Source organism: Nomascus leucogenys, chromosome 4, assembly GCF_006542625.1.
Source record: "Nomascus leucogenys isolate Asia chromosome 4, Asia_NLE_v1, whole genome shotgun sequence".
Taxonomy (NCBI): Eukaryota; Metazoa; Chordata; class Mammalia; order Primates; family Hylobatidae; genus Nomascus; species Nomascus leucogenys.
The window spans coordinates 26,328,494-26,350,414 of record NC_044384.1 but is presented as its reverse complement, the minus strand read 5'-3'; the positions used below and the strand labels follow the sequence as shown (position 1 = coordinate 26,350,414).

Sequence of the window (21,921 nt, the reverse complement as noted above, 5' to 3'; positions counted from 1 at the left end):
TTTGAAATTTCCTTAGTCTTAAGAGCACCCAGGAAGTTTTGAAATATAACCAAGTATAGAAGTGGTATTTACATAAGTCCTACATAGATATCATATTTTTCCATTTTTAATTATGATATAATTCACGTGACATAAAATTTATCATCTTAATCATTTTAAGGTATACGACTCAATGTCATTAAACACACTTGTAATGTTGCACGTCCATCGAACTGTACATCTCTAGAACTCTTTTAATCTTGTAAAGCTGAAATTCTATACCCATTAAATGACACCTCCCCATTCTCCTCCCTCCCTGTCCCTGGCAGCCACCACACTACTTTCCATCGCTATGATTTCGACTACTCTATACATCACATATTAGTGGAATCATATGGTATTTACCTTTTTGTAACTGGCTTATTTCACTTAGCATAAGGCCCTCAAGATTAATCTGCGTTAAAGCATGCAACAATGCCCTCAGAATTTCCTTCTTTTTAAAGGCTGAATAATATTTCGTTGTATATTGTACCTTATACCTGCTTTTAAGGTTTGAGAGTGTAATACTCAGAAATGGAATTGCTAGATCATATGGTAATTCTATCTGTAATTGCTTGAGGCTCTACCATACTGTTTTTCATAGCAGTTGTACTATTTTACATTCCCACAAGCAGTGCACAAGGGTTCCTATTTCTCTACAACACTGCCAGCACTTGTCTTGTTTTTAGTGTTCCTCTTTTCAATAGTAGCCATCCTGATGAGTATGAGGTGATAGCTCATTGTAGTTTTGATTTTCATTTTTCTAATAATTAGGGATGTTGAACTCTTTTCTTGTACTTATTGGTCATTGTAGATCCTCTTTGGAGAAGCATCTATTTATGTCCTTTATCTGCTTTTGAATTAGGCTGTTTGTATTTAATGTTGAGTTTAGGAGTTCACTATGTATTGTGGATATTAATATTTTATCAGCTATATAATTTACAAACACTTGATTCTATAGTATGGGTTATCCTTTCACTTTGTTGATACTTTATTTTGATGTACACTGTTTTTAAATTTTATGAAGTCAGAGGCAAATTGCTTATTTTTCCTTTTGTTACCTCTTCTGTTGGTGTCATATCCAAGAAAACACTGCCAAATCTAACATCATGAATTTTTGCCCGACGTTTTCTTCTAAGAGTTTTATAGTTGTACATCTGACATTTAAATCTTTTGCCATTTTGAGTTGATTTTTTGTAGTGATATTAAAAAGATCCAACTTCAACCATTTGCATGTGAATATCCAGGTTTCCCAGCACCATTTGTTGAAAAGACTGTCCTTTCTCCATTAAATCGTCTTGAAATCTTGTCAACATTATTTGACTGTATATTGCAAGGGTTTATTTCTGGGTTCCCTATTCTATTCTGTTGATTTATATCACTGTATATATGCTAGTACCACACTATTTTGATTACTGTGGTCTTATAGTAAGTTTTGAAATCAAAAAGTATGAGTCTTCCCATTTATTCTCCTTTTTCAAGATTGTTTTGGCTATTTGGACTCCTTTAAGATTCCATATGAGTTTTAGATGAGTTTTCTGTTTCTAAAAAACATCACTAGGATTTTTAATAGAGATTGCATTGAATCTGTAGAACACATTGGGTTGTACTGACTTCTTAACAATGTTACAGTTCTTCTAGTACGTGAACACGGGCTGCGTTTCTATTTATTTAAAGTCTTTAATTTCTTTTGCAATGCCTAATAGTTTTTACTATAGAAGTCTTCTATCTCTTTGGCTAAGTTAATTTTGAAGGATTTTATTTTTTGTACTATTGTAAATTGAATGCTTTTTGTAATTTTTCAGATTGTTCATTGTTATTGTATGGAAACGCAACTGATTTTTTTGTGTTGACTTTATATTTTAACTATTTTGCTAAATTCATGTATTTGTGCTAAAAGGTGTTTTGGTTTTTTCTATGTGTTTCTGTAGAATCTTTACATTTGATTTTAGCTAAAAACTGAAAAGTTATATTTGTGAAATCTTAGGGTTTTATATGCATAAGACTTTATCATCTGCAAACAATAAAATTTTACTTCTTTTTTTCCAGTTCAGAATCCTTTTATTTCTTTTTCTTGCCTAATTGCTCTAACTAAAACTTACAAGTACTATGTAGAGTAGAAGTGTTGAAAGTGGGCATCCTTGTCTTTTTCCTGATCTTAGAGGGAAAGTCTCATCATTGGGCATTGTGTTTGCTGTGGCTTTTTCATATATGACTTTTATTATGTTGAGATAATTTCCTTTGATTCCTAGTTGGTTGAGTATTTCTACTGAAAGGGTGTTGAATTTTGTCAAACGCTTTTTCTGCATCAATTGATGATGTGCTTTTTCTTCATTTTATTAGTCTGGTGGATTACATTGATTAATTTTTGTATGTCAAATCATTTTTACCTTCCAGGAATAAATCTCACTTGGCCTTAATATAATATATGCTGCTGAATTGGGTTTGCTAGTATTTTATTGTGGATTTTGGCATAAATATTTATAGGAGATAATGGTCTGTAGCTCTCTTTTTATTATAGTGTCTATGTCTGACTTTGGTAATAGGAAAATGCTGGCCTCATATAATGAATTAAGAAGTGTTCCCTCCTCTTCAGTTTTTTGAAAAATTTTAAAAAGAACTGGTACTGATTTTTTTAATGTTTGGTAGAATTCACCTATAAAGCCATGAGGTCCTGGACTTTTACTTGTTGGGGAATTTTTGATTAGTGATTAAATCTCCTAAATAGTTGCAGTTCTATTCAGATTTTCTATTGTGATTTAGTCTTGGTTGGTAGTATGGTTTATAGGAATGTGTCCATTTCATCTATGTTATCCAATTTGTTGATGTACAGTTGTTCCTAGTACTCTGTTGTAATCCTTCTTATTTCTTTAAATCAGGAATGGTATCCCCATTTTAATTTCTCACTTCACTAATCTGAGTCTTCCGTTTTTCTTAGTTCATCAAGCCAAAGGTTTGCCAATTTTGTTTATCTTTTCAAAGGACTAGCTTTGGGTTTCACTGACATTCTCCATTTTTCTATTCTCTATCTCTGCTCTAGTCTTTGTTATTTCCTTCTTTCTAGCTTTGGATGTAGTTTATTACTTTTTAATGTAAGCATTTACAGCTGTAAACTTTACCCCAGCACTACTTGTACTGCAACTCATGTGTTTTGGTATACTGTGTTTTTATTTTCACTTGGTTCCATGTATTTTCTAATTTCCTTTGTTGTTTAAGAGTGTATTGTGCTATTTAATTTCCATACGTTTGTGATTTTCCAGTTTTACTTCTGTTTTTGATTTATAACTTCATCCCACTGAGGCCAGAGAAGATACTTTCTATGATCTTTATCTTTTACTATTTATTGAAACTTACTTAATAGGATATGGCCTATCCTGGAAAATGGTAAGAATGTGTATGCTGTTGTTGTTAGAGTGTTCTACATATGCCTGTTAAGTCTAATTGGTTTGTTTTGTTAAGTCCTCTATTTTCTTATTTATCTTATGATTCATGCTTAACCAACAAAATAAAACTTACCGAAACAAGTGATGTTGTCGCATCTGAGGTGTTTTCTTAGAATGCTAAACACTTATACCAGTGATACTGCTGTTAACAATTTTTTTTGGAAATTATCGTTGGCAAAGTCTTTTAGAAATTATAGCATGACCTTTTGAATTTCTTTATTGATAGAAATATTTTATCAGTGGATTTGGTTTAATACAACCAACAGTGATTCAAGGCCAAATCTTATGAATAAGATGAGCAACAAGTTATAAAGTAACATTTCAGGGTTTTTTTTAAAGAAAAGTCTAAAAATGACAAGATCATCTGTCTATTTGCAGCTTATTTTAAACTGTGTTTCTCCCTTAAATTATATACTCAAAATAGCTGAGAGTAAACAGCAGAGACATCTCTTACCTAAAGTTATTCTAGGGCTAGTTCATCTTGTCAGAAGTATAATCCCAGTCCACAGTTTTCAAAGAAGTGGGACTGGTGAGTGTCAGAAAAATATTATCACTAGTCAAAAGCATGATTGCATTTCCTCTTGTAATCTGCAAAGTGTCAGAGGAACAGTTATTCTCAGTGTTATTGCGTAGGCATAGAAGTGGTAAAGAAAAAATGTTTTTTGTCACAGCTACCCTAGGGTGATGGTTCTTGCAGGTTTTTAAAAGACAGAATAGGCATCAGAGATAAATTAGGGCCCTAAAATAAAAAGAAAATGAACAAAACTTTAATTAAATCTATAATGAATTGTTATAAGAAGTGGCAGCCAGTACAGATCATAATAATAAAACAAATACCTTCTATTGAATGTTAACCCAATATCTAGCTGTTTTAAAACATCATATCAACTATTTTATAATTATAATGTCCAGAATTTACAAGAAAAAAATCCCATTAAAAAGTGGGCAAATAATATGAACAAACACTTTTCAAAGAAGACATATGTGCAGCCAACAAGCGTATGAAACAATCCTAAGCATCAGTAATCATTAGAAATATGCAAATCAAAACCACAATGAGATACTATCACACACCAGTCAGAATGGCCATCATTAAGAAGTCAAAAAATAACAGATGCTGATGACGTTGTGGAGAAAAAGAAACAGTTATACACACTGTTAGTGAAAGTGTAAATTAGTTCAGTTATTGTGGAAAGCAATGTGACAGTTCCTCAAAGGACTTAAAAGAGAATTACCGTTTGACTGAGCAATCCTATTACTAGGTATATACACAAAGAAATATAAATTGTTCTACCATAAAGACACATGCGTGTGTATCTTCATTGTTGTACTTACTATTCAAATAAGCAAAGACATAGAATCAACCTAAATGCCCATCAATGGTAGACTGGATAAAGAAAATGTGGTACATATACATCATGGAATACTATGCAGCCATAAAAAAGAATGATATGGCCTTTGCAGCATGGATGGACCTGGAAGCCATTAGCCTAAGCAACTAACAGGAATAGAAAACCAAATACTACATGTTCTCACTTATAAGTGTATGCTAAACAATAAGAACATATGAACACAAAGACGGTAATAAAAGACACTGAGGCCTACTTGAGGGTAAAGGGTAGGAGGAGGGAGAAGATTAGAAAAAATACCCATTGAGTACTATGCTTATTACCTGGTAATAATAATCTGTACACCAAACCCCCATGAACGCTGTTTACCTATATAACAAACTTGCACAGGTACCCGTGAACCTAAAAGTTAAAAAAAAATCAAGTATATATATTAAAGTAATATAATTTACATTTGCAAATTAAAGAAGATAAGCATATATGAAACCTAGAGAAGTTAAAAAATTATTCAAGAATAGTAGTTGAAAATTCACTTCTAATGCAGGTGTGTCTAATCCCAATTCCACAGCCTTCCCACTCTCTTGTGCCTCCTTAGGGAGAAATCTGTCTTGAAATAATTCTGTACTTCTGAGCCTTGATCCTCAGAACTCTGTAATTCCCACTGAAAGTCAGAGACCGTGTGATTTCATTAGAGTCATAACCCTTTCTAAGTTTGTAGCCCCTTTTAAGTTTGCATCTCTGTATTTTTCTCTGGCTTCATATCTTCTTCCCACTTCTCACTAAACAAAAGGCTAAAGAAAGCTGAGCCTAACCACATGTTTACCTCTCCAAAAATGAATAAGTTGCTATTCATCATTTTCTTTTGTTTGCTTTCCTTTATCAGAATTTTCCAAACATGCAGCTGTATTAAAAACTAGGTCAATTTAAAGCAATCATGCACAAAATTGTTTATTAAAATACAAATATATACCAGTAATGTTATAATTGCATGTATTTTTCTGGGACTCATAAGTCTTTTGTGCATTTGATTTCTCTGGTTTCCTCATGTTGATAGTAATTTTTACCATGAATTTTACTGTGAATAGATCTACTGAATATTCCTGCGGATGCTGACATTTGGTAGCTTCTTGACTCATTTATGTTAAGTCCATTTAATTTTTTCTATTTTTGTCCTCTCTCTCTCCTTTACTCCCCCAAAATAATCCAAGTGAGCAACTAAAATGCTACATGATTTTCTTGAGAACTTTGGCCAGAAGCTATATTTATTTATAATCATATGTCCTAATGCTATATTGTTTGTACGACTCATTATTGTAGTTATTATTCTTTACCAGTTGTTTATTTTTACATAATTATTCTAACTTAATTTCATCATGTTTTATTAAAGCACAAGGTTAAAAATGAATTCAGTTTTACTGTCATCTTAGAATTATCATTAATTTAATGTCCCTTTTTGTTAGTTACAGTTTTTTCCACCTGCTCATGTGTTCATGAGTTGAGTATATACTCAAATGCACAACAAATCCAAATTTTAGAGCACAGAATTGAAAATCATGAGTATTTGAAAGTTTCATCAATTGAGGCAATCTTATTGCCATTGCCATGAGGAGAGGAATTAATTAGATCATATAGAAGGAATTGAATGAGATAAGGCAAATGCTTTATTTTTGTTATCTTCAAGTGTGATATATGTATGCAAACTATTGAACTTCTACCCATGCTATAAAGTCATAGTATGTGTATGTAATGACTTACTTTACATTTGAATAAAAAACAGAGAAATAGTAGCAGGAATCCTTTACACAGAATCTGCTTCATCTGCCCTTGGCATTGTCCACAGGCTGTAGCAACTACAGCAACGCCATGGGAGGCAAAAGTAAACAGAGCTTTTATATAGGTGTGCTGTCCAATATGGAAGCTGCTGTCCATATATGGCTATTTAAATTTGAATGAATTAAATAAAATGAAAAAAAAACAATAGATCCACATTTCTTCTACTCACATTGTAAGTACTCAACAGCCACATGTGGCCAGTGACTACCACATTGGACAACAATGATATAGAAAACTTCATCATCACAGAAAGTACCATGGGGAAATGCTGTTTTATAGTATTTAGTAGATTGCCTTAATTGGGACTTAGCCTCTGAATAATGAAAAAAGCAGAAGCAACAGTGCACAAATAGGTGACATCCATGATTTTAAATAAATACACACAGATATGCATGAAACTATATATTATTTGTGTGAGCATCATCTAACTGGCATGCTGGGTGATTAGGTTAGCGTTTAGATAACAAAAGATGTCATCTGTTGAGGACAAGAACCTGAGCAGGCTAGTTCATTGCACACATTCATACACACGTACACATTCACATACACACAAAGTCTCAGACGCTTGTTGAGTGAAAAGGCAAAATAAAAGTATAAAACATAGTCACCATGACATATGTTAACATACTGTGATGTTAGGAGAAAATTAAATGTTGGTTAATATTTGTTACTAAAGAGTTAAAAATGCAATCTGCACTCTTCTTAAAGTGAGGTATGGTAAAGCCTCACATTATTTCTGTCTTGTCATTATTTCCACTTTTGCATTTCAAAGAGAGTGTAAACCATTTGGGCCTACTTGCTGTCTTATTCAGTGTTTATCCTGCAGTGACCCATGGGTGGGTTGGATAGTAGGACAAACCTGGCTTGGAATCTGATCACTGCTACTTAATGAGCTCTGTGGTTTTCTCATCTCCTGAATGGGGACAATCACTGTGCCTACCTTTTAGGGTTCCTACAAAGATAAGTGCATCAGAGTACTTCAGGGTTGACATCTGGTGCAGAAAGTGCTCATAAACAGGGACTCAAGTTCTTATACTAACCTCTGATCTTCCTTCCTAACCTCTCTGTATATTTATCTTTATCATTCTTTCTATTCATGTCTTCTGTTTTAATGCTCTGCTATGTCTTTGATCCCTTGCCCTCACTCAGAAACCCAAAGGAATGAATATGGAGATTAAGAAAGAGAAGGCTACCAGAAAGTAAAGTAAAAGGAGAAAGGAAATGGGAAGAGAGGAAGGAATTGCAAACATCTATAAAAAGATATGCTTCCTCTTTTTGTTCCTGACTAAAACTCATTTTGTTTTATTTTATTCTCTTTATGCTAAATAGTCAGTTTGACTGACTTTTTAAAATAATGATTTGTTTGCTTGAATTAACTAAATGAACAATATTTATATTTCTTAATAATTGAGTCCTTAGGTGATCATACAATGTTACCACTTGATATTTAATTCTTTTTTTTTTTTTTTTTTTTTGAGAAATGTGAACAAAAAGAGGAAAAACCTGTGTGTTTGGTTATAAGGTCTCTGGTTAATTTTCTGATGTAAAGCTTTACTGAAAAATCATTTCATTAAGTGCTCCGTTTGTGAGCTGCTTGTAGTGCTTTGTAATCTAAGCATTTATTCAGTCATTTCTCTGACCCTGAGGGCTCTCTGCCAAAGCACAGCTTACCAACTGAAGCAGGTAAGGAATGTTTATTTTGCTCTAATTGGTGACCAAAGGCTGCTCTGCATAATGGCTCAGAGGAAAACTCAGACCTTCTACTCCTGACACTGTGGAGGAGAAAACCTGAACATAAAAAGGCACTCGGGTCTTACCTATATCTTTTTTTGATGAGATGATTACAACTGGACCTCAGCCTCGCCATTTCTAAAATAGGGATGATCATTCCTACTCTATCTATTTTCTAACATTGTTAAGATAATTGATACAAATATTATTTTAAAAATCAAGCCAGACGCGGTGGCGTGTGGCTGTAATCCCAGCACTCTGAGAGGCTGAGGCAGGCGGATCACTTGAGGTCAGGAGTTCGAGAACAACCTGGCCAACATGGTGAAACCCTGTCTCTACTAAAAATTAGCCAGGCATGTTGGTGGGTGCCTGTACTCCCAGCTACTCGGGAGGCTGAGGCAGGAAAATTGCTTGAACCTAGGAGGCGGAGGTTGCAGTGAGCCAAGATAGTGCCACTGAACTCTAGCCTCAGCGAGTGAGCAAAACTCTGTCTCAAAAATAAATAAATATTTAAAAATAAATAAATAAAAAGCAAAGCACAGTATACATGAGTTTGCTTTTTCTAAATGTGATGGAAGCTATCATATAAATTTGGTAGTACTCACCAACGTAGAGCCAACAATTCTAAGCAGCTTATCTCCAGTCTGAGTCTAAAGAACCCTATGACATCTAGTTAATTCAGTGGTAACGATAGGGAAGCAATTATTTGGAAGAGTGTCTGGAGTAGATGTGCTGCTTTCCTGAGCTCCAAAGAAAGAGACCACCATACCACAGGTTGTTTATATACAATTCTTACACCATGACCGGAGCCCAAGTCAGACAGTCATTTTTAGTTATGCTGCCCTTTCCTCCCTGTATCAAATATGACAGCAGAAATTTCTTCTCTCCCCTCTTGACTTCCTAATACTAGCAATAATTTTATCTCATTATCAAACTCAAAATTTAAGAGTCACTCTTGATTTTTCCCTTTCTTCACTGAGTAACAAATTATGTTACTCACATCCATTGTTTGCTCTTTATTTATACTATACCACCTCAGTTCAGGCCCCTGTGGTCTTTGTCCAGACAATTGCAATAGCTTCTGTACTATTCCTATTTTCAATAATCTTTTCCACTTTCCCTGGACTGCCTAGTTCTGAGGAATCAATTTCCCTAAAAGTGCAGTTTGAAACTTGTTGAAAATCTTCAGCTCACATCTCTTATTCTATAAAAGGTAGATAACACAGAGGATGCAAAGCTGAGCTTCAAGAATTAGACATGATACCACTGTCTTAGTCTATTCTGGGATGTTATAACGGAATATCTGAGACTTGGTAATTTACAAAGAAAAGGAATTTATTTCTCACAATTCTAGAGGCTGAGAAGTCCAAGGACAAGGAGGTGCTGCATCTGGCGAGGGACTTCTTGCTACATTATCCCATGGTGGAAGGCAGAAGGACAAGAAAAGATGCATTTGAGAGAGAGAGAGAGAGAGAGGAAGAAGGCCAAACTCATCCTTTTCAACAGGAACCCACTCCTGCAATAACTATTCCACTCATACAATAGCAGCATTAATCCATTCGTGAGGCCAGAGCCCTTGTGACCTAATCACCTCTTACATGTCCCACCTCACAACACTTTTGCACAGGTGATTAAATTTCCAACGCATGAACCTTGAGGGACACATTCAAACAAACCGTAGCAATCACCTACCTGTGAAAAGAGGACACTAATCTGTTCAATAAATATTTATGGAGTCCTTACTGTATGTCACACTGGATTAAGGTGAGAAATAAATGAAGTAAGGGATGGGAGGTAGTTAAAAGGCCTAATTAGGCATCCAACAAATGTTATTATTAGGAAAAAGAGAATGAGGAGGAGTTGCTGTTAATATTGTCTTCAAGTTTGATTCTAATATGCATGATGCATCCACAATGAACTGTGCCCTTGCATTTGCTTGTTTCACTCCTTTCCCTCAGCCATTGTTCATCAAAAGATCCAGCAAAACTGCCTCCTTCACAGAGAATGCTCTCTGATTCCAGAAGGCTTTGCTCTGATTTATTTATTTATTTTAATTAATTTATTTATTTTTTGAGACAGGGTCTGGCTCTGTTGCTGGAGTGCAGTGGCACAATCTCAGCTCACCACAACCTCCATGTCCTGGGTTCAAGCGATTCTTGTGCCTCAGCCTTCACAGTAGCTGGGATTACAGGCACGTGCCTCCTCACCCAGCTACTTTTTCTATTTTTATTAGAAACAGGGTTTTGCCTGTTAGTCGGGCTGGTCTCGAACTCCTGGCCTCAGGTTATCCACCTGCCTCAGCCTCCTAAATTGCTGGGATTACAGGTGTGAGCCCGACCCTGATTTTCTTTTAAACCTCCAACACAATTTTTTTATTAAAAGTTTCATTAGGGAAAATAATGTTTTTTGTTTTTGTTTTTTAATCTTTATGTACTCCAGAGAGCTTATAAAATACATAATATATCTTACAGAAGATGTTCAATGGCAATTGTTGAGTGTCCCTTTGAATGAACAAATGGAAAGATGAAGATTGAATGTGAATATGCAAGTGAGAGAGGAAAATATTATAAAATATCTTTGGATTCATTTTTTCACACACCTACTGGTATCAGGATGTGCAGTTTAGGATCAGGAAATCTGAGTTCCATGATCAAATTGATTAGGGCCTTGCTATTGAAACTTCAGTAAATAATTTAGCCTTTCTGTGTCTCATACATTCAGTGATTCAACAGATATTTGTTAAACACCTTCTATCTGCCCAGCACTGAAGCATTTCTCACTAAGCATGTTTTTATCTGATTTTCTTCCTGGTAATACACTTTAGTAGAAGAATGAAAATGTACCCTAATTTTTCTTCCTTGGAGTCAAATACTTTCTCCAACTGAGTAGGTGAGTAGCTGGTATCTGCAAGAGTGATAAATGAGAAAATCATATTATAAATTGACCATTCTTTGGACAGTATTTCTAGAAAAGAAAAAAAGAAAAATCTTTATTAGGATGCCAGTTAGATTAGCTATTAATTAAGTTTATAAAGGAGTATATGTAATGAAGTAGAATTGAATGCATTATACAAATTGCATCTTTCTCAAATATGTGTTTCTCATCCTTTTAAGAGATCAATGCAATCATCCATATTTTCTCTCCCCCATTACATTTAATTAAACAGTTTGGGTCCAGTGGGGTCAAAGGTGTCCAGTAACATTTACCATCTGACAGCAGTCCCATGGCCTATATTCTGTGAATGTGGAAGCCCTGGTTCATTGCAATGAGCAGGTATCTGCGTTAGCAAAGCAGCTACCACTCTAATTTTCTCTAATTGACTTGTTGGCAGTGCTAACAGAAAGGGCAAAAGATGCAGGGACATGCAGAGTGGGCCCCGACAAGAACTTGGCATGGATGAGGCCACTGAGTGAAGTATATAATCTGTAATGAATAAAGGACTCTGGGCTGTCAATCTGGAACATGCCACTGGCATTTAATTCACACAAAATATTAATTAAAAATAATGATGTTCTTCCCAGCTTTTGTTGCCAAGTACAGCATCTTGGTCTAGCCCTGAAGAGCTATCTACAGGTTTCTTGATTCATTCCCTTAGCCCCAGAGAAAGACATTCATCTCTTACCTTCAGGGAAGCCTCAAAAAAAGCTCTTAGAATAATGGGTCTCTCACCTACCAAGTCTCAGGGGAAGAAGAACCCAGGCTTTTCCTGATTACCCATTTCTTGTCTTTTTCAATCTCTGTGATCAACAAATGTGCATTTATTTTCTTCTTTCCTGGCCACAGAGAATATACTGGCCAAGAGCCATCTATTTTGGATGTTCAACGAGTTACTAAAGATTTCTTCAGTTTCCTTTGTCCCAAACTGAGGTGTTCTGCAAGAAAGGTTGGCCAAACAATAATGAAAATCTGATCAATAATTTCAAATCTGCTGAATAACCCAGAATATTCTTAATTTAAAAGAATTCCCATGGACTTCCAAATTATTATTTGGAAATTTATTTTCAAATTATTTCAGTATGATTAAATTACAGTAAATTCAAAGAAGAAAATACTGCTGAGCCTTATTTTGCAGAAGCAACTGATAAATTTTTAAGCCTATGTATTTGCAACATTTTAGCAAGTACAAAAAACACATTTACTGTCATGATTGTCATTAAGTGTATTCCTGCACAATGGGGTCTGGCCATAATTAATGATTAATTCATTTTGAATCATCATGATAATATTAAATGTGTTTAACTCATTTGATGCTTCTGTAGAGGGAGCAATTCTAGGCAATTCTTTTGTGATTTACTAGTTTTAAAGTTTAAGAGCTCTGAGCATGTGCAGGAAAATAGTTCCACATTGCTCTCTAGTGGTACAGTGGTAAATTACACCCTTCTTACGTTCTGGGAGAAAACCCTCATTCTCCCTTGCTCCCAATTCACACTTAAAGCATCTTTCCTCCTCAATATACATTCAAACAAAATACCTCCATCACAGTGTAAAAGGATATCAAAGCACTATAGCCCACTGGTTAACTAATAAACGTATAATATTTTATTGTTGTTCTGGAAGATTAATTATTGGATCAAACTTTATCAGGGCTGGAACAAAATCCTATTGTTTCCTCAGTAGGTACATAATGCAGTTTGGCAAAAGCACAATACAGAGGCCAGACTCCCCAAAAGATGTTTGTGAGCAGTTAAAGTGTGAAAAGCATAAAAGAAAGCTCCTGGTAAAGGTAGTCAAAGGGGTTGTGGAGTCTTCCCAAGCCTTTATTACCTAGGTAGTTCTGCATTACTTTAGAAAAGTCAGTGACCTTACCTAAGCCTCAAGTTACTAACTGACAATAGGAAAATATTGAGCCAAAACATCTTCAGGACTCCTAGCTCTATGGGATATTCTTATGCCAGTTACAAGTCCATTGCAAGTGTGTTCACTTTTTACGGGGCTAAGCTGTTACCACTTTTTGTTTAAGTGTAAGGTTCATCTTCTCTAAGATGGGCACAGCATAGTAGGGATTGGTGAAATACAGTGATTAGTATAATTCATTAATCCAACAGGTAGTAAATTATAAAACTCGAGGCTCAGTTAGCATACTCTATATCGTGGCTAAAGATCAAGTGAAAGAAGTTGCCATTACTCAGAAGACTCGAGATTTGATAGGTATCAATATTAGCAAGAGTCTGTTTTGGAATGACAGTTATCTCAAATTTATGGGGGTTAGGGGATGAAGAAATGATGACTGCTACTCAGGAGGATCCATGTAACAGCTAGATGACATGTTGTTATTCAGATTAAGTTAAAAATTCAAACCAATACAATGAGAATCTTGTATTCTCAGTACCAGGTAAGGTATTTTTAATTTTTTTTCTTTTTTAAAAAAGAAATAATATGCGCCCTGAAAGACAGAAAGGTAATAATCCAGTAATGTTACAGAAGCTTTTACAGAGTGCATTTTCTATGGAGCTATAAATTAAGCATCTGAGGGGTGGGAACAGAAAAATGAAGCCATGAATTTAGTGTCTCATGGACTATGCTGACCATCCATAAGCTACAGCTGTTAACCCTGATTAGGACGTCAAAGGCTTCCTATTAAGTAGAACATTCTTTGAATCCTAATCCAAATTGGACCTGTGAATATAAAACAATCACTTCAAATCTCCTAGCATAAACACCTGTTTCATTCTTTTATATTTAGCCCCCCACCACCACCTTACCACATCATATAAAGTTTCTAGTTTGTTGTTGTTGCTCTAATGGTTGACATCTTGACTATGTAAGACCAGACTTCGGTATCTATTTTTCTGGGTTTATATGTATATTGGCATGTAGTTGGGTAGGTAGGAATCTGTCCAAGGTTATAGACTAATGACCACAGGCTTGGATTCAGTCCAGAGAGACAGTTTTGCCAGGACAGGTTTATTTTATTTATTTAAATTATCTGCCAACACTGAAAAATTTGATAATTTCTCATAAAAATGTGGATTTCCAGGTAATCTGACAACACTGGGACTACCTTCCATACACTAATAGTATCTTGGACCTGAATAGTGGCTCGACTCTTTAGATCAATCATATACTTTCCAAGATCCTCTCTGACCTAGTGGCTGTTATACACTGTAGCCAAATCTAACCGTTTTTTTTTTCTCTCTCTCTCTGATTAAAAACAACACACACACACACACACACACACACCCACACACACACCTCCTAAGCATTTAAGTTTGGAATTTATGATCTCTTTTTCACTCTTTTGATAAATACTTAGATAGATGCAAATACGGAGATGTATTCAGTTGAACCAAATGGAATTTGAACTGCAAAAAGGCAATTTTTTTTTATTATTATTATACTTTAGGTTTTAGGGTACATGTGCACAATGCGCAGGTTTGTTACATATGTATCCATGTGCCATGTTGTTTTGCTGCACCCATTAACTAGTCATTTAGCATTAGGTATATCTCCTAATGCTGTCCCTCCCCCTCCCCCCACCCCACAACAGTCCCCGGAGTGTGATGTTCCCCTTCCTGTGTCCATGAGTTCTCATTGTTCAATTCCCACCTATGAGTGAGAACATGCGGTGTTTGGTTTTTTGTCCTTGTGATAGTTTACTAAGAATGATGTTTTCCAGTTTCATCCATGTCCCTACAAAGGATATGAACTAATCATTTTTTATGGCTGCATAGTATTCCATGGTATATATGTGCCACATTTTCTTAATCCAGTCTATCGTTGTTGGACATTTGGGTTGGTTCCAATTCTTTGCTATTGTGAATAGTGCCACAATAAACATACGTGTGCATGTGTCTTTATAGCAGCATGATTTATAATCCTCTGGGTATACACTCAGTAATGGGATGGCTGGGTCAAATGGTATTTCTAGTTCTAGATCCCTGAGGAAACGCCACACTGACTTCCACAGTGGTTGAACTAGTTTACAGTCCCACCAACAGTGTAAAAGTGTTCCTATTTCTCCATATCCTCTCCAGCACCTGTTGTTTCCTGACTTTTTAATGATGGCCATTCTAACTGGTGTGAGATGGTATCTCATTGTGGTTTTGATTTGCATTTCTCTGATGGCCAGTGATGATGAGCATTTTTTCATGTGTCTGTTGGCTGCATAAATGTCTTCTTTTGAGAAGTGTCTGTTCATGTCCTTTGCCCACTTTTTGATGGGGTTGTTTTTTTCTTGTAAATTTGTTTGAGTTCATTGTAGATTCTGGATATTAGCCCTTTGTCAGATGAGTAGGTTGCAAAAATTTTCTCCCATTCTGTAGGTTACCTGTTCACTCTGATGGTAGTTTCTTTTGCTGTGCAGAAGCTCTTTAGTTTAATTAGATCCCATTTGTCAATTTTGGCTTTTGTTGCCATTTTTTTTGGTGTTTTAGACATGAAGTCCTTGCCCACGCCTATGTCCTGAATGGTATTGCCTAGGTTTTCTTGTAGGATTTTAATGGTTTTAGGTCTAACATTTAAGTCTTTAATCCATCTTGAATTAATTTTTGTATAAGGTGTAAGGAAGGGATCCAGTTTCAGCTTTCTACATATGGCTAGCCAGTTTTCCCAGCACCATTTATTAAATAGGGAATCCTTTCCCCATTTCTTGTTTTTGTCAGGTTTGTCAAAGATCAGATAGTTGTAGATATGCAGCATTATTTCTGAGGACTCTGTTCTGTTCCATTGATCTATGTCTCTGTTGTGGTACCAGTACCATGCTGTTTTGGTTACTGTAGCCTTGTAGTATAGTTTGAAGTCAGGTAGCGTGATGCCTCCAGCTTTGTTCTTTTGGCTTAGGATTGACTTGGCGATGCGGGCTCATTTTTGGTTCCATATGAACTTTAAAGTAGTTTTTAAGAAAGTACAAAAAGGCAATTTTAAATGGCTCAAGCCTAGTAAAAATGTTTACATTTTTGGTGCATAGATGATTCATATATTTGAAATCAGACTTAGTCCATGCTGCAATAACTCAAAAGAATATATTTCCCAGCAAAAAAAAAAAAGTGTACTTTTTGGTCTACCTAAGTGTATTTTCACCATTTTTTCGCTGAAACGTTTTCTTCCTCCCATCGTGCTTCTTAGTCCTACCTTTCTTCACAAGCCCTAGTTCAAAGTTCATGTCTTCCAAAAGTCTTCTTTGATGACCTAAATCCTCACTAATTTTTCAGACCTCTGAATGTATAGCATTCATAAGCTACATCATATACTTTATTGTTAAATTTTACATAGTCTTTCATTGTTTTCTCTGCCCAGAATTATGTTAGTAACCTGACAGAGATTCATCTTCTCCAAGTACTTGGATCTCAAAGCGCATTTAACACTTGTCAATTGATTACTTTCTTATTAGGAAAATAGCTTGACAACATACATTTTCAAAAAAGAAATATTCCCTTTTGGAGGGAAAGCAATTCACTGAATAGAAGTCCCTTGACTACATTAGATATAATCTTATTTTATTCTTCTTGCTGTATTACAGCTCTTGAATCCATGTGGTTTAGAATGTCAATATCTTTAACATTAATACTTAGGTCACATACAAATTTTATGAAGAAAACTCAATCAGATCAATTTTTATAGATGCCTGTCAGAGATAAACACACTCATTTTTAAGGCTTTTTTTATTTTGCTAGAAAACCCAGATACAGAAAACCACATGCAACAAATGTGTAATTTAGTGAAATATTATAAATTGAAGTTCACCATGTTTCCTTCCTCTGTTTTCTGCAATCTGTCAATTGGGTCCAGAGGCTAGATCAGACTAAGTAGGTTTGATCCCTTTGGCAGAACTCTAGAGGGTAGTCTGTTCTTTCATCAAGAAGCACATACTGTCTCGTCTCTATTTTATCTTACCAATTATTAATGCTTAATGCTTAGATCCATTCATTAATGGGGGCTGTAAAACAGCAATATTTTGATTTTACTGTTTGGTTTTTATTTGTTAGCTAAAATTATGTTCTGAGTTCACAACCTCAGAAATGACCAACCATTATTATTCTTTAAAATACCTTTATCAAATTATGCATTTATGTATATTTGATGAGTTTCCATACATCACAGCACTTATGCTTTTCTGTTTGCAGATTATCCTTATCTCTGGTCTGAAGGAGTCTCTTCCAATTGACTACTGAACCCATTTGACATGATTTTATTAGTTGCTTCCATTCTATCTAGTATGTCAAAATATTTCAGGTTCATTTGGCATGCTTTCTACTTTAAGAATCAACCAGTTCTGCGAGAAGCTGCTTCTTAGTAATAGGAATTATTTTTCCCCCAAACTGCAGTCTGTATATTAGGGATGCTTATTGCTACCGAGTCCAGGTTTCCAGACATTTTTTTAGCAGACAGAGCTGGAACAGAGAAAAAGTACAATTTTGAGTTCAAACTTATTTTTCCAATTCAATTTTAGGAACACAGAATTTATTGAACCTTTTCTGTATTACATCTCTAGGTCTTTTCATCTACACCAAGAATTTGGTTCTCAGGGACAGAGGGGATGATAGAATATCTCATGTTTAACCATTTGCTTTATTCCATATTACATTAGTCTCAAAATAATAAAAGTGTCAACATCAACAATAATTATTGAAATATTTATCTTTGCATATACTCTCGTTAGTCTTGAATTTTGTTTTATGATTGTACCATATCTATAATATCAAAACATTTAGCCATTACAAAATAAAATATCTTTCCTCTAACTTAGTCTTAGTTTATTAAATTTTTATTCACCAGTTAGCTATTAAATCAGTATCTCTTCTGGTCATTGTGCATGCCTAATACTCATTTACTAGTAGTTGTGGGGATCAGGGAACAATATTCCTGAGTACTTACAAGTGGATAACAGTTTGTACCCTTTATGTTTAAAGTTAATTTTTGTTGACTATAAAACCTTGAATTACATTTTCTTATGTTGAGTATCTAAAGTTACTCTAATTTCTTCTACCATAAAATGTTATATAAAGCCTGATAATCTAATTTTTTTTCTAAGTCATATATTATTTTTGTCTGGATGCCTAAAACATTATTTTAAATCAGTAGAGTTTTTAGTTATTTATTCTGTTTTTATTTTCCTTTGGATTTTCTTCATCAAGGACTCCTATTATCTGTACGTTAGATCTTCCTTAACTTCAATATTTATCACTTTCTCCTGAATCCTTTTTCAGTCTTCTTAATTTCTTTTGTTACGTTTTTGCTTTTGATTTGTATTCATCTAGTTACCTTTCATGTCTAAAATTTTTTAATTTACATATATCTATTTATTGAGTTATGCCACCTCATTTCTGAGTTTTCTGATTTATGTTACTTTTTCATATCTGGCATTTTCTTAATGTAGTTTAGGTTCATTTTGAAATCATAAATTGCAGTTTTGATCTATTTTTCTTGGGTGTTTTCTTCTACTTGTTATCCATTTTCTGTACTTTTCTACAGGAATGATATTCTCCTATTTTATTTTTTCTTGTGGTAATTTTGTAAAGAAGTTTACCTCAATACTTTTTTTTTTTTTTTGAGGCAGAGTCTCGCTGTGTCACCCAGGATGGAGTGCAACGGCACTATCTCCACTCACTGCAAGTTCCGCCTCCCGAGTTCACGCCATTCTTCTGCCTCAGCTTTCCGAGTAGCTGGGACTACAGGCACCTGCCACAGTGCCCGGCTAATTTTTTTTTGTATTTTTATTAGAGAGGGGGTTTCACCGTGTTAGCCAGGATGCTCAATACATTTTTATTGCTTACATTTATGTAATTTGTTTTTTCTGTTCTTTCAGAAATTCAGAGAGCTCTTCTCATTACATAGAGCTCCCTGTCCTGTTCTTTTCAACATACAGGGTTCAGCAAACTACAGGTTACAAGTAGAATCTGGAGCAGGTCTTGTTCTTGTATGGACCCCTGAATTATGAGTGATTCTTAACATTTTTGAAGAGTTGTAAACAAATAAACAGAGATAAAAATGTGACAGAAACAATGTGACATTCAAAGCTAAAGTATTTACTATCTGGGCCTACAAAAGCTTGCCAGCTCCGGATACAAACTAAAAACTATGGCAACTTGCTTTCTGAATTTTTATGGTTCTTCTTCTCCCCTACTTTTATCTGGACTTTCTCTCCTCTTCATCAATATTGTTTCAATCTTGCTTATATCTTACATCAGTTCCCAGGAGGTTGTCCCCAGTTTGGGCCCAGTCTTAGAAAGGAGACTTTGCAGGTCAGTTCTGAGTGTTTAAATTTGTTGTTCTGAAACTGATCTGCTGTGCTTTCCAGCATTAGCTGATACCTATTTTAGAATTATCCTGTTTTTAGGTTTGATTCTTCCCTTTGATGTCTCTTACACAGATGCAGACAACAAACAGATGATGAGGCTGTCGGTTGTTTATTCACACCCACTTGTATATTAGGGTTCGAGGGCACACATCATCACATAGGTTTGCAGCAAGCGGCTAAATGCTTTCGGTTTTCTACCTAGTAGTTCAGTATGTTTTCATATGGGGATTGAGGAAGATCAAAAAACCCTACTGCTACCACCCACTGCCACTTTCCTTTCTGAATCCAACTCACTCATTCTTAAACAGTTTATCAAGTAGATTATATGAAATTTGTTTTGAGGAAAATGTTTGCCCTGAGTATTTCGGTACATTAAATAAATCAACACGTTCATATTGTTTCTGTTTTTTCTCCAGAGTCAAGTTCCCATTATGTAATCTCCCTAAAAGCTTTTAACAATGCCGGAGAAGGAGTTCCTCTTTATGAAAGTGCCACCACCAGGTCTATAACAGGTAAGTGAAATTATTAATCTTCCTCTGACAAAGTAATATTTGATTTATGGTGAAAAAAGAAAAACTAAAATAAAATACAAAGAAACAAAAATGAATATATTATTTCATTATCCTCTGATAATCCTCAGAGAATAATTATCCTCTGAGTCTGATATGTATACATGTATACATGCACACATATGCATGCATTTTTTATTTCTTTTGTTGTCAAAATTAAGTGGGAGGAATTCAGTTTATGAATTCGCACATTGACTTAGAGAACATAGATCTCTCAATCTGTTCCTTCCCAATAGCATCATAGTTTTGGTGCCCTGATACCATGCTTCCATCTCCTGAGCAGCTTGTCTCCATTCAATGCCATCTTTGTCCCTGCATAAAGGTTGCCAAATGCCTAAATAGACACTTGCTTCTCCACACAGGGTCTTTCAAACTAAGATGACAAGGAAGAGCTGGCCTTCTGGGGTGGTTTGCATTAGGCTGAGTGACATATGTGGTATCTTCCTGAGCTGGGCCTCCAGGTCACCCCAGCAGTGCCCAGGGCCTCAGGACCTTAAAGGGATAGCTGATTTAAGGCCTTGTCACCCTTAGGAATTTTTCTGTTAGTTGGACTGTAAAGGCAGTACATAAAAGGGCTCAAGAAACTGAGAAAGAAATGGGTAAGATGGTGAGATCCAAACTATTTATGGAGGCTATTTGTTAGCATGCCTAGGCTTAGTCCAAAATACAATAAGCAACACATTTGTAGGGCTATTCAGAGTCCCTGGAAAGTCACTTGACTACTTCTCCAAACCCCTGCCACAGACTTATGTCTGAAATCTCCAAGTAAAACCCAAGTTCCCTCTCTAACTAATATATTGAACCTGACCCCTCACACCCTTCAGACCTCATTTAACTTGTCAGATATTGTCCCCTTAATGAAAACAGAGGATCTGAGATAGCAAGCATCAGAGAACATGAGATGTTACTGAAGTTTGAAATTTGGATGAGTTGGAAAAAATGGTTATAAAATAAATAGTGGAATCCCGTGGCTTCTACTCCTGCCCAAATTTATGTGAGCTTAGTGCGGTTTGTTTGCCAAGTGTACAAGCTTCATTCGTAGACTATCTTAAGAATACAGTTGTTCTTTGAATTCATAATTGTTATATGATGGTCTCTAGAAAATACTGTCACTGTATTGATTTTAGTAGTATAATTTAAGGCAAAGTTGCTATTGTAGTCTCTGAATCTTTGACCATTGTTTCCAGGTCTACGACCTGGCTAAAGTAGAATGCAAAATCTTGGACAGATGTCAATGTTTATTTATCTGTGGAGACAGTATATATCATTCATTGTATAATCAAAGGGGTTCATGACTTCTCTAAAAGAGTAAATGATTACCCCAGAGAATATTTACTATCAAACGTGTTATCTCCAAATATAGAAAAATGAGAAAAATTGAGGTTCAGTATACAAACTAAGAGCTAACATGAGGGGTGTCTGGGATTTTAACTTTATTCTCTTGCTCTGCTAGCAACAAGATTCTTTGTGAGCAAACAGGCCACTTTGGCTGCACCACTGTGTCCCATAATTTTCCTTTAGTGACCATCTCTGTCCTGCCTATGGAAAAAGATCCCCAGTAGCTGCTCATTGCCATGGTGACTTGGCACTTGTGATCAGGCATGCAAAATGATACTACAGTCGGTCTTTTCAAGCTCTTATTCTCTTGCCAAAACTAGTGGCCACAAGGAAGGACCACTGAGGTGGCAAATACAAATCGCTTTTCAATCAGAAACTGGAAAAGGTGAAAGAATTCAAATAAA

At 35.3% G+C, this 21,921-nt stretch overlaps 1 protein-coding gene across 1 annotated transcript in view; it reads left to right on the top strand.

Moving 5' to 3' along the window:
* The window catches only part of DCC (DCC netrin 1 receptor), a 1,198,282-nt gene that overhangs the window by 1,030,636 nt on the left and 145,725 nt on the right, over positions 1-21,921 (top strand). Inside the window, exon 16 of the mRNA XM_030810404.1 lies at positions 20,027-20,122. Coding sequence (XP_030666264.1) covers positions 20,027-20,122 — 96 coding nt within the window. The remainder of the gene's footprint in view (positions 1-20,026; positions 20,123-21,921) is intronic.